We start from the raw sequence: 13,855 nt of genomic DNA on the forward strand, positions 1-13,855 counted from the left end.
TTGGATTTCTGGCTTTTAGGGTTGTGGGATAGTAATTCCTATTTCTTAAGCCTACTGACTAGTGGTATTGTTTTATGTTGTGCCTGTAAGTGGAAAGACTTCCACCTGTATCAATATAGCTACCAAGTCAGCTATTTATATGCAAGAAGATGGATAGCTTAGTTTTCTAGTTCCTCCCCTCTCCCCTCACACTGTTTCCCTCACCCTCGCCCCTTGCCTTCCTCCCCTTTTTTGTGCCCATTTCCCCTCCTTTTCTTTTTTTATCCTTCCTGATCCCCTTTCTTTCTCCCTCCTCTCTTTTCTTCTTTCCTTCCTCTCCCCTCCCATTTCTTCATCTCACATACGCAAGTGTTCTACCATTGAGCTACCCTCCAAGTCAATTTTATACTTCTTCACAAACACATTGAATAATTATGCATTGTTATGTCTTAGGCATTAGAAATAAGAATTGGTTGTTTATCAACTTTTATCTATTTACTTTTTCCCCCCTTTTTTTTAGACGGTAACCAGTTTTGCAATGGACTCTCTTATTGCAGCAAATAGCAAATTTTGCTTCGATTTTTTCCAAAAGATAAGCAAAGATGATATTCATAAAAACATCTTTGTTTGTCCTCTGAGTCTCTCAGCTGCCTTTGGCATGGTGCGCCTAGGAGCTAGAGGTGACAGTGCCCATCAGATTGATGAGGTATGTATCCAGAAGGATGCTGAATAGCAATGTGACTCTCATGTGAGTTGGAGTTGCTCTCTGCGCTCAGCATTTGGGCTTGGAAGCCTCTAAGGTTTTGTTTCTATTCATCTTTCGTATGGGACTTCTCTATCCTCCCTGCCTGATAGTTTTTCCCAATCATCTTTATCTCTTCACCTCTGTCTTCATGCTTGTCACTCTTTCTTTCTACGGTTATTGCTACCAATACTGTTGGTAGCTTTTAATATGAGTATGTTTCGTCTCTTTTTTCCTCCATTAACTGGGTGTGTATTAGGACCTAGATACGTATCCAATAGCTTAAGATCCTTCTGGACTTTCTAATTTCATTTGTCAGAAAATTCCATTGGCTTTTCTTTTGATACACCTCCCAGATCCAGACATTCTGAACTCCCTGAGCTCTTCTGGTTGCTTCTGTGAAGGCATCCTACACTGCTCCCTTTAGGAGTATGTTTGTAATACTTGGTTCCCTTGTGAAAGGAAAGTGAGTCTTATGTTGGGGTCTTTTGTGTTCCTTTGCCATTCTTTTCGATTTCTGTGACAAAACATTGTGACCACAGCAATGTGTAAAAGAAACCATTTGGTTGAGCCTATAGTTTCAGAGGGGTAGAGTCCACGATGGCCAGCAAAGGCATGGTGGCAGGAAGAGCTGAGAGTGCACGTCAGGAACAAGGACTAGGAGGCAGAGAAAACATGCTAGGTAGGAATGGTGCACGTCTTCAGACCTCAAAGCCCACAACTGGTGATGCACCTCCTCCAAAAAGGTCGTGCATTCTCATGCTTTCAAAACAGTTCCACGAACGAGAGACCAGGTATTCAAATGCTATGAGCCTATGGAGGCCACTATTGTTCAAACTACCACACTCAACACTTTGGTTTCCTTTCTCCTTCATCATTGTTTACTACCTTTGAAAGGCTCACTCCTATCTTCCAATCGAATGCTGCATCTAAGCTCCCACTCCTATAAATGAGCCTGGCACACTTACCCACAGTACTTTTCATCACAGTACACACAGTAACCGATTGCTGTGCATATTGTTCCCATACCTTCTGCAATACTGCATGATCTCCAAGAGATTTTGTCTACAGCAGCACCAGCCCAGAGTAGCCCCCAACAGATACCTGTAAGTGCACGTGACAGAAGTGCTCCCCACCCCCTTCACTCAGCTCTAACACACTGCACAAAGGCTGGGTGTTGACACACGGAGGAGCTGGATTTACAGATTAAGGCACATTTGTTTGGGGGTCACTATGCTCTTACATTTACTTGCTCTTGCTTTACCATTATTTCCTGTTCCATAAGCAACACTTAGCGGTAGAATGGGGCTTGCATCTTCCAAGACCACCTGGTGTTCTTTCTCCATGCAGCTCCCATAATGTGGATCTGAGCAGTGCAGCGTGTGCCTGCCCTTCCCCACTTCCTCCAACGCGCTGAGCAGCTTGCCTTATGTTACACTCACTCTCCTGACCGATGTGAAACTCCGGGTCAGTGCTGTCCAAAGCAAATACAGCTAAATCCACATGTGAACTTAAAACACTTTTAGTAGTCACATACAAATTTTCAAAAAGACAAGGCTAAGTTTAATAACAAAACTTAAATAATTCAACATTTCCACAGTACATAATCAATAGGTATTTTAATGAGATATTTTTTTATCCTATCCTTAAGACCTCATGTGTATTTTACATTTGCACACAATTAAGACTGTGCATGGAAAAGTGTAGGTTAGTAATGGCACATAGCTCATGAACTCCTCCTGCCCCTTGACTTGACTATATTAATTCTAGTTTTTCTCTTTCCTTTCTTTGCTTGTGTTTTGGAAAAGGTGTCATATAACCTGTGCTGGCATCAGACTTTCTATGAAACTGAGAATAATCTGGAACTCCTAATCTTCCTGCTTCCTCTGGGGTTGAAGGAGTGTGGGGCTCTGTGTGCTAGGCAAGCGCTCTATGGACTGACGTAGTGGGAAGAGGAGGGCACTACCAGCCACACCCACTTCTGGGAAGTACTGTCTATTATTTTGTTGACTTCCTATTCTTCACATTATCTGAAAGCCCTATGTCATTATCTCGCAGGTGTTGCACTTCAGTGAACTTTCCACGAATGGGAGCCAGGAACCCAATGATCCCTGCTCAAAAAGCAGAGGAGACGCATTGTCTGACAGCTCCCTGGAAGGGCAGAAACAAGCACCAGCGTCTCAGGAGCGGCAGGCGAGTCTCTGAGTACACTGCTCTTTGCTATCTGTTGACTGCGCCTGTGCTCTGCCTGACAATAGACGCTTATTCTGCAGCTTGGGGCTGTGTCCTTAGTTGTCCCCCAGTCCTCTCTGCCTCCCCAAACCTGGTAACACAGGACAATGACGTGGGCCTGGCCAGCGATGCTTTGCTCCTGTGAAGATACCGTTTCTTTAGTGGTGCTTAACCTCCCGGTTTTTAGGAAAGCATGTGTTTCTTCTTTTGTTAGGATAAATCCACAGATGAGAATGAACTGCTTGGCTGCTACTTTGGGAAACTTCTCTCCAGATTAGACAGAGCCAAAACATATTACACTCTGAGTATGGCTAACAGACTCTACGGAGAGCAGGGATTCCCAATCTGCCCGGTGAGTTACGGGGATGGAGGTGTCCACAGAGCATGCTCCGTAAGTAAGTGAGTAGGTGGATGGCTCACCTTCCTCATAGTCCATGGGGCTATGGACTACAACCTGCTTCCCGAGGTCCTAGACTTCTGTCTCCTTCCATCCAGTTTTCATTTTGGGTTTAGGAGTCCACTTATAACTGGCACAGCATGGACAGGAGGGTCACATGATTCACAGCCCACTGGCACATACATGACTTTGAAAGATGCTCAGTTGACTGTCTTCCCCAGTCAAGGTGCATGGTGGTCACATTTTGTGGCTTCTCTACCTGTTGGCTGTCCTGAAGGCACTGGTCTAAGAACCTTTATTGCGCCTCAATTAGATAGTTCCCATGGGGACTGCGCTTTGCAGAAGGTGCATGGTGCCAAGAAAGGTGACCCCACTGGGTGCTCAAAGCCACGGGTCTTTTTTCTGTGGGTAGGCGGTTTTCACACAGAGCAGATTAGGTTCCAATTAGGATCCAGGGTCAAGAAAGTGAGTCACATTGCCAATAAGTATGATGTATGTGAACAGAGGCAGATGTGGCACAGCTGGTGTGAACTGGATTAGTCAAGGGTGCTAAGGTCCTACTTTACATCACAATAAATTATTTTAGCAGGCTGGTATCTTACATCAGCTTATAAAACTCCAGAATTTTGAGAATTAAATCCACACATGCAATTCATTTATTAAAGAGTGTACAAATCAATGTTTTTGGTAATATATTATTTATTTAAAATTATACTTAATTGCAAACTAAACCATTTTAAAGTTTGTTTGTAAGTGTAATTAATTATGTCTACAACTAACAATTATGCTTTTCTAAAACTTTGTTATCTCCCAAAAAGAAAGCCTGTGAACATTAAAGTGGCCACTCCCTTGATGTTAGGTGACCAGGAGTTTCTTTTCTGGGGTCTTCTTATCCCCATCTTATCCTAACTACCAGCACCTCCACATGATTTTTGTCATGCTCTTTCCCATATGTTTAAATTGAACAGGAGTACTTCGATGGTGTAATTAAATTCTACCACACGACGGTTGAAAGTGTAGATTTCCGGGGGGATACGGAGAAGTCGAGACAAGAGATCAACTTCTGGGTTGAAAGTCAGTGCCAAGGTAAGCAGGGACTAGCCGTGAGGCTGACATCCCTTTCCCTCTCAAAGGAAAGTAGTGGGCCCACTGTGCAGGTTGCTCATCTCCTGCGGCTGGCGTTTTCATGTATGGTATGTGTTCACAGCTGGACACATCTGGACAGCATCGGACGAGGCTAGGCACGTCCAGGGTGGTGGCTACTTACATGTCAACCATTTGTTTCTGCTTTTTCTTCCTTCTAGGATCTCTGATTTCTTTTAAATAGTAACATTTTATTCTTAATAAACTAAATCCTTAGGGTGATGATTCTGTGTAACTCTACTTCATCTAAATCATGGTAGTATGAGTTTAGCGTTTTTATCATCAAAGTGACAATCAAAACATTATTGATTCAAAATAGATAAGTTAAAATTATTAATGTTTCATAAAATTATGTAGAAACAAATGAAATTTTTACTGAAAAATGGGAAAAGTTTTGAGGATAGAATCTATTATGAGAATTGAATGAGATCAAAGTACTTTTAAATAGCAAACTAAGTACGACATGTACACATGTATAATACTACAGGGAATAAACTAAGTACACATGTACACATGTACACATGTGTAATACTACAGGAAATAAACTAAGTACACATGTACACATGTGTAATACTACAGGGAATAAACTAAGTACACATGTACACATGTGTAATACTACAGGGAATAAAAACTTTGAGAGGGTAAATATTAAAAAGAAAGGGACAAAAGGGAAAATACAAACATTAAGTCAGAGCGAGAGTGAACAAGTTGGGATCTCTGATTTCTAAAGACTTTTGAAATTGCTCTTATTTATTTATTGTGCACGTGTGTGTGTGTGTGTTCATGTGGGCATGAGCTCGACACGCACATGTCAGAGGACAACTTGCAGGAGCCAGTTCTCTCTTCCCATGTGGGTCCTATGATTTAACTCAGATTGTCAGGCTTATCAGCAAATGGCTTCCCCCTCTGAGCCACCTTGCAAGCCCATGACTTTTCAGGCATGTTTCAGCTCCCAGGGCTTTTATCACAGCTTTCCTGTGAATGGTCTTCTGGAAACACACCAATGTTTGCAGCACCGAAGATCATCTTTTCTACACGATATCCATTTAAAATTGTAGTTCATCCATCATGTTCGAATTATCAAGGACTCTACTTTTACTTACAATATCTATCATGTAACAAGATGATATAAAACCTTAAAAATTTTTGGTTGAGAAATTATAATGTTGAAAGCTATAGTAGCACTCATAATGTATTACATATACTTAGAATTAATATAGAAATAGGCTGGCTTAATAAGAATCTACTTATGCATATATACTTTAGCATCATTTTTCATAATAAATTAAGAATGAAGGGAAACTAGGGAGTTTAAGTCAGGTAAGTGACTTACATTTCCATAATGGCATCTGTATGCACGTGTGCATGGTTGCAGTTTGCTAGGACTCCCCCCCCCACACACACACCTTGATGGCCCCTCTCCTCTCCTGGAACAACCAGTCCTCCTGCTTCCATATCCCACAAATGTTTACTCTTCCTTTTCTGTGTGCCACAGAATTCCTGCTCTTTCAAGGCACAATTTAGTTATCAAGAGAGTAGTAGTTTGGTAAAGAAATCCTGACTGAACCCTAATATATATTTTCTATGTTGGGCCCACACGGGCATCAACAGTCTTTAGCAAGTTAGCTTTCCTGATATATTTTAAGTATAGTTGATATTGACATAATGTGTTATAGAATCTATACACAGCCTTTCTCAATGTAAATTAATATCCCTCATTAAGACCTTAGCCGGCGTTAAAGTGGCTGGTGATGTAAGGTAGAAAAGGACATGTCTTGAAATGGACTAAGTGTTTGATGACAGCAAGGACCACCTCTTGCCAATTTTAGGGATGCTTCCCATTTTTTCTTAATATTATTTTAGAACGGAGGGTGCCAGATGAGAGCTAGTCTGAGGGATGGAAGACCCCAGGATCAATGATAACTCACCTTGTTCATTTTTGCCTCTTGGGCATCTCCTTTTATTACTTACATAAAATTATTCCATTAAGAATGGAAAGCTATTGCTATTTCTGGGAGGCTTAGTCATTATGTGGGGTTTAGAGGGTACCCCTACAAATGAATTTGTGTGTTTGTGAAACTGAATGAACTCTTCATTTAAACTGAAAGAGAGTGTAGAAACTTCTACAGAGTAAGTTTTATACTGTAGCCTAGTCTCTCTCTCTCTCTCTCTCTCTCTCTCTCTCTCTCTCTCTCTCTCTCTCTCTCATCTATTTATATGTATATCTATCTAGCTGACTACCTGCCTATCATCCATCTATCTGTTTATATGTGAGAGCATATGTTGAACTTCAATAAATGCTTGAGAAAGGAAGTTCATACTGTAGTTATTCTATCCAAGAAATTATAAAATTCAGGTGATTAGATATATAATATGAAACATAAATCATAAATGTCTGGTGACAATTTGTAACCAAAAGTGACCAATAAATCATAGAAGATGCTCTTGTTCCTAGTGCTCTGACTTGTGTCTTCCTCTAGGGGAGTGAGCCTTCTCCCCAACAACTCTCACTCTCCTTCAAGCACCCATTACCCTCTAGGTTTCTTGGGTAAGTTCTTGAGTGAGACACTCTCTAATGTCTCCATGAATATCGTTCATGCAACACATGCTCAGGTTATTCTCTGGCACCGTTCTTCTAGGTAAAATCAAGGAGCTGTTCAGCAAGGAGGCTATTGATGACTCAACTGTGCTGGTCCTAGTGAATGCGGTTTACTTCAAGGCCAAGTGGGAGAAAGAATTTGACTGTGAAAACACAGTTGATGCACCTTTCTCTCTAAGTGAGGTACTTACTGTATTAGGTTGTGGTGTTTAGGTAGCCCACTCCTAATTTCTACTAACCGTGATCAGTAGTGTCCAGACTCAAACCTGATGTCTAGATCTGTTAGTTGTGGCTTACATCTATAATAAACCATTTTGTGTTTACAAAAGGCAGTACCCAAAGTTCCCTGCACATTTTAAATATAGCTATTCTACAACACACATACATTTTAGGGTTTTACATATATACTCAATGCATATAATCTGTTAAAAGTTTGTGTAGATGGGCACATGTCTAAAAGCCCAGCATTTGTGAGCCAGAGGCAGTAGGATCCCCACAAGTTCAAGTCTAGCTTTGTCTACACAAGGAATACCACAAATATAGATCTAAATATTAAGACCTTGCAATAAAAAATAAAACAAAACAAATGTATACACTTAAGAAAAGAGATGGGTCTATTCATTTTGAATCTGCTTCTTATCTCAGATAGTTAACACATGAGACAGCTCAACTTACCTCTAAATTTTCTGTCCCCAACCCTGACCATCTTCCCCCTATTTTTATCTATCCTATATCCCCTAGTCAGAGATTGTAAATACTGAGCTTTTTTGGGGGGGAGGGAGGGGGCGAAAGTGGTCTGGGTGTTGTAGGCAGTCCAGGAAATAGAGCAAATCAGCCAGGTAGTTCCTGAATATTATCAGGATGTACATTGATGACTTTGTTCTTTCTGGACTTGCTTGGGCTGAATTAGGGTGTGGGAGATATTTGGCTTGAAAATCTAGTAGTAAGTAATCTCATGAGCTAAGGAACTGATGAAGGACATGGGAGGGTAAAGAGTTGGCAAAGCCAGGGCTGCTTCATTGATTCGTAGGCAGAGGGTTGTCTTAGGTTGGGTCACTGGTTTGACTGGGGACTTCTGGGGTAGATTCTTCCATTCTTGAACCTCCCTCATTCTCAGGGATGTTGAGATTATGGGTGCAGCTCTCCATGACCTTTTGTGATTACCTCCATGTTGTGCAGAATGAGAAGAAAACGGTAAAGATGATGAATCAGAAGGGGAAGTTCAGAATTGGCTTCATTGAGGAACTGCAGGCACAGATCCTGGAGATGAAGTACACCATGGGAAAACTCAGCATGTTGGTTCTGCTTCCATCTTGCTCAGAAGACAATGTGAAGAGTCTGCAAGAGGTACAGCTTCCTTGCCATGCCTGTACAGATTCCATATCACAGAGGAGTAGCATAGCATCCATCATCCAGGAAGGATGCTATCTCAGCTAGTAGAGACGTTGGAGACACGTGGAATCTGAATGAGATTGGATATCCATTTTTTTATTTGTTTCAACCAAATGAACAAATGCCAGAAATGTCAGAACAAGAATCTGGATGCCAAGTAGTTTGAGAAGTTCCTCCTTTTAAAGTAGCTTGCCCTTTGGTCTCTGCCATATCTGCCTTTTTAGCTACAATTGTTTTGGAAACAATTCTACCAATGCCATTTGGTAGAAGTAGAAATACTGATACTAACAGAAAGGAGTCAATGAATGCTGTCGAGGTCCAGATATCTCTGTTCTTGGAAGAGGAGTAAAGAGAAGATAGGGAGATAGATAAACAGAAATAGAAATATATCAACAGTGTAGTTATAGTAACTGCTATTGTTCACAATACAAGACACACCAGCATTATTTTACTGCATGCTAAGTGCATTACAAACATTACTTTGGTCCTCAGAAGAGGCTTATTGTGTTATCTTTGCTTTATGGGAAAGGAAATTTTACTTCACAGTGGCCGGGCTGGCCTGAGCCTACCCAACTGAATTTTTCTGGTCTTTGAGCATGAACCTGCCAAATACCAAAACACAGTGGGATTTTGATTGGCCTGAAATTTCAAGGGGGAAATTTAAACAAAGTCTAGAGAGGAAAGAATGAAGTAAACATATTTTGAAGTTTAGAGAAAGTCTTTGGAGTCTATATAGCTGACTATTAAACAGATTAACCAGGGAACTTTGAAGTAACTGAGATACTTTTGCTGGCTTGTAATCTGACCTTAAATATCATTTTCTTATTATTATAGCTTGAAAACAAAATAAGCCATGAAAAAATCATGTCCTGGAGTAGCTCAGAAAATATGCCCGAAGAATCAGTAGCCATTTCTTTCCCCCAGTTCATCATGGAAGATAGCTACGATCTCAACTCTATTCTACAAGACATGGGCATTAAGGACATCTTCGATGAAACGAAGGCTGACCTGAGTGGAATCTCTAAGAGTCCCAATCTGTATTTGTCCAAAATTATCCACAAGAGCTTTGTGGAGGTGGACGAGATGGGCACAGAGGCGGCTGCAGCCAGCGGGGCTGTCACTGCCGAGAAGGCCATTCCATCCTGGGTGGAGTTTAATGCCAATCACCCTTTTCTCTTTTTCATTCGGCACAATCCAACCAACACAATTCTTTTTTGTGGCAGGGTCTACTCTCCTTGAATGCCCTCTGGCAATACACAGTTTTCCCCCTTTTAAACATGGGCACTTGTGTTTTTGCTGACTGCCAGAAGCTAATTGCCTTCTGCTGCAGTTGCATGCCCAGGCCCTCAAGCCACCCCTGCGTTTTGGTGATAACCTCTGCCACCAGAAGCCAGCTCTCCCCTGTCTGTGAAAGAAGTGGTCTTGTCTTCCTAATCTTTACTACCCTAAACTTTTAAGCATATAAATTCACCTTCTATGATTTGGAGGTCAACACAACACAGACTGTTATTGCTTTTATTTAAGTTACCTACTTCCTTATGAAGAAATATTCTAAGTTTGTCATTAAACCATTCTGAGAGATTGAAAACTCAGAATGTGATTCAATGCATTTGGGAAACTTGGTTCTGCTTCTAGGACAGTAATAATCACAGGTACCTCCTAGGCAAGACTCTCGACTCCTTTTTATGTGTGTTGTACTACATAGAGATGTCTTGTGATATCTTTTCAGTTCAGAGAAGATACAAGCTAGAGACTTATTTAAGTGACGGATCAAGGATGTGTGCATGTCCCAGCCAATACTCGTTTGACCAGGAGAGTGACATTTCTTTTATACGTTTGTTCCTGACCCAGGAAAGTGGCAAGTCTGTTCTAAAGGTTTGGTTTCAGTTTTCTATAAGGGCTTAAACTTTTATAATCATGCCTCTGAGGTATCATTACTGTGAGCTTCCTCTATCTCTTTGCTCTCCCTCAGAGAATACCCATTTACAGCTAGCTGATCCTGAAGACCAGAGTGCTGAGGCTGGGGCAAGATTGGCCACCATTATAAATGGCTGGGAGAACTTCTCTTCTGTTTGCTCTTTCTGATATTTGACCTTCCAGAGGCCTATTGCTGGGCATAGTGAGAACAGTCCTTGACTGGATGGATACCATGTATATAAAAGCCTTTTCAGAAAAACATATCAAGTTCCAGGCTGCTAAAAGATGGATGAACGTATGTTCTGGGCCCAAGCTTTTTAGAGTTTATGGCCTCAGCTTTATTTGGGTGCTCTGGAATGGCCACTGGCACTTCTAAATGGGTAATATGTCAGGTTCTGCTTTAATAAGGACTCTTTTTGGTGTGGTCCAGGTTTTGTACCCTGCACAGTGACTTTCCTCCTCAAGCTGTCACGGCACAGGGTAGGGTGGCTGCAGCAGGTTTTTCAGGAAGCTGATGACCTTGGCTTGATCTGATGTTGACCTCCTCCCTTCCTTGTGACTTCTCATTGCTGTGGGAAACAATCCTTACATTTTTATCCATACTTCCCATCTTGTATTCTTATTTATGAAACAAAACAATTTGAAATGCCAGAGAGGAAAGAGCTCACTCTTTTAAAGGATTTATTTTTTAAATGTTATGTATATGGATGCTTTTTCCGCATTTTATGCCTGTGTACCACTTGTGTACAGTGCCCATGGAGATCAGAAGAGGGTACTGGATCATTTGGACCTGGAGTCACAGATGGTTGTTATCTAACATGTGAATGACAGGAACCAAACCCAGGTCCCCTGAAGAACAAGTACTCTTAACTCTTGGGGCATCTCTCCAGGTCTAGGAAGGATTCAATAAGATTCACTCCCCAGAGCCAGAAAGAACGTTCAGATCAGTGAGCTGTGTGACTGCTAGGAAGCCCATTAGGTCATGATAATCATGACCATCAGCTCATTCATTTCCCAGGGCGCAGTTCCCTCTGCCCAGCAGTATTGATGGGGGTAACAGATGGGAGGTATGCTTCATAGACACTTGCTTCCTCTCTCACCATTACAGTGTTTGTAAGAAACTTTTCTATTCAGAGACTTTAACAGGCCTCGTATGTGCTTCAGACTCCCCATAATCTTACAGAGGCCTTAATAGCACCCCCTTTCTCTCTCTCTCTCTCTTAAACTTCATACTCCCCATGATCTTACAGAGGCCTTAACAGCCTGCTAGTGTGCTTCAGACTCCCCATGAAATTACTTTGACCAACCTCCTCTTTCTGATTCCTGTTTGGACTACTGCATCTTTCCCCCATCAAACACCTCCTCAAATTTTCTTCTTGATCTGGGCAAACTAGAACTTTTCCCTTCATATAATTACTATTTATTTTTTCACATGCGTAGTACTTTAAAAACCAGTGTACTTTTAGCTCAAGGCTGCCTCAATCTGAGAAGCTGAGTGGGAGATGTACATTGGTTCAGTGGGTTTCTTAGATCTGTAGTTGAGTGACAGTCCCAAATAAAGCAGAACTCATAAAGATAAAATGTGCTGAGCTATAAAGCTGCTAGAGAAATGAAAGTGTAAAGTAAGGGTAAGTAGGTGTTAGAGGTGGCAAGAGGCAGCACTGGAGGCTCAGTGGGAGTGCTATATAGGAGGCCCAAGTCGGCTTCCAAAGTTTCCTACAAATAAAGGAAAGGAAAACAACCCGCCTGAAAACATAGTTAGTGAAATAAGTCAAATAAGAATGTTATTCTTATAATTTATGGGAAATGTTGGAGTTGAAGATATAAAACAAGGGCTGGGGAGGCGACACCTATAAGAGAGAAGGGAGGTTGGGGAAATGGCACTGTGGGTAAAGCACTTGTCATGGAAGAGTGAAGATCTCCATGCACAGACAACCGGACACACAGCAGGTGCATCTAGACAGGCAGCTGACACACAGCAGTAGTGTATCTAGAGTCTACTGCCTATACTGTACAATGGGGAATGGAAGAGAATCCCAGGGCCTTAGGTAGATAGTCTGGTGTGTGTAGTGGTTGTTTTTGTTGTTGTTTGCTTTACTCTTTTTTGGGGGGTGCCATCCAGTTCCCAAATACATCACACGGAGGCTTATTCTTACTTATGAATGCTCAGCCTTAGCTTGACTTGTTTCTAGCCGGTGTTTCTTAACATAAACTATCCTGTCTATCTTTTGCCTGTGGGATTTTATCTTTCTCTTTTCTACATACCTTTCTTTTTTTATTATTCCCTTGCTGGTTGTATAGCTGGGTGGTTGGCCCCTGATGTCCTCTTCTCTTCTTTTCTTGATTCTCTAATCCTTCTTCTCAGATTTCTCCTCCTATTTATTCTCTCTGCCTGCCAGCCCTGCCTTGACATTGACCGTTCATCTCTCGATTAGACCAACGAGGTGCTTTAGGCAGACAAAGTAACACAGATGCCAGAGTTAAACAAATGTAACATAAAAGAATGCAACACATTTTTGAATTATTAAACAAATGCTCCATATCATGCATAAATGAAGTACATCTTCAACTAATTTTCTACAACATAATGGAGAACAACAAAAGACCCAGTCTCAGAACAAGCAAGAAGAGGACCAACACTTGAAGTTGTCCTTTGACACACACACACACACACACACACACACACACACACACACGTAAAAGAAGAGGAGACAAAGACAGAGATGCAGAGACAGACATGAGGAAACAAACCCATGAATTATGACGTTCCTGAAAAATGGCCATGCCAAGAAACTTTACAAACAAGAGTTTGAGAAAGATATAATGATGTGAATAGTGACTAAAATAATTTATATATAAAAGATAAAAACATAAACATATTTTTCCTTAGTCTTTGGGAATTTCATTCTAAAATAAAATTTGATCATACCCAAGCTATTGCCTCCCCTCAATTTCTGTTTGACTACATTCACAGGTTAAAACAGTCATTTTGTGTTGGATTTTGGAGAACAATTAAACCTAGTCTGTAGTTTTGAAAAGTAAATACACATTTAAAAACTTTCACATCCAAGTTGACTTTTTTGGGTACAAATCACTAGAAAATTATTTTCTTATATTTCTGTGTATGTAAATGTGGGTTTGTTTAACCCTAACACCGAACACCATGCTGCAAAGATCAGTGAAATTAAAACAAAACGTGTTATTTGAGTGGACTCTAATGCAGTAAAAGACTCAAGAATCCAGCCATGAAATTGATCCGGTAAAAATATATTCTCAATTTACAATCACAAGAAGAAAAGAAACTCCCTATTTAGAATTTTTGCACCCCTAACAGTTGTCAGCAGCTATAACTCTTCCCATTCGTCCATGGGTTTTAGATGTTGGATCCATGTTTGGGATGAACTTCAAGTTTCAGAATAATAGTGCAGTCACAAACTCTCTGAATTAGGATAAG

General features: G+C 41.0%; 1 protein-coding gene across 3 annotated transcripts; it reads left to right on the forward strand.

Moving 5' to 3' along the window:
• Positions 1–517: 517 nt before the first annotated feature.
• Positions 518–9,723, forward strand: Serpinb12 (serpin family B member 12). 3 transcript variants are annotated; one of them, XM_013354316.1, is made up of 7 exons: positions 518–685; positions 2,780–2,918; positions 3,181–3,305; positions 4,319–4,436; positions 7,133–7,275; positions 8,272–8,439; positions 9,319–9,723. In XM_013354316.1, the coding sequence occupies exons 1-7, from the start codon at positions 518–520 to the stop codon at positions 9,721–9,723; spliced, it is 1,266 nt and encodes a 421-aa protein (XP_013209770.1). The 3 variants fall into 3 exon arrangements, with proteins under 3 accessions (XP_013209770.1, XP_005368785.1, XP_013209771.1); XM_005368728.1 differs by having other exon boundaries at positions 2,780–2,914; positions 3,168–3,305; XM_013354317.1 differs by having other exon boundaries at positions 2,780–2,867.
• The last annotated feature ends 4,132 nt before the right edge of the window (positions 9,724–13,855 follow it).

This window comes from Microtus ochrogaster, unplaced genomic scaffold (genome assembly GCF_000317375.1).
Source record: "Microtus ochrogaster isolate Prairie Vole_2 unplaced genomic scaffold, MicOch1.0 UNK39, whole genome shotgun sequence".
NCBI lineage: Eukaryota > Metazoa > Chordata > Mammalia > Rodentia > Cricetidae > Microtus > Microtus ochrogaster.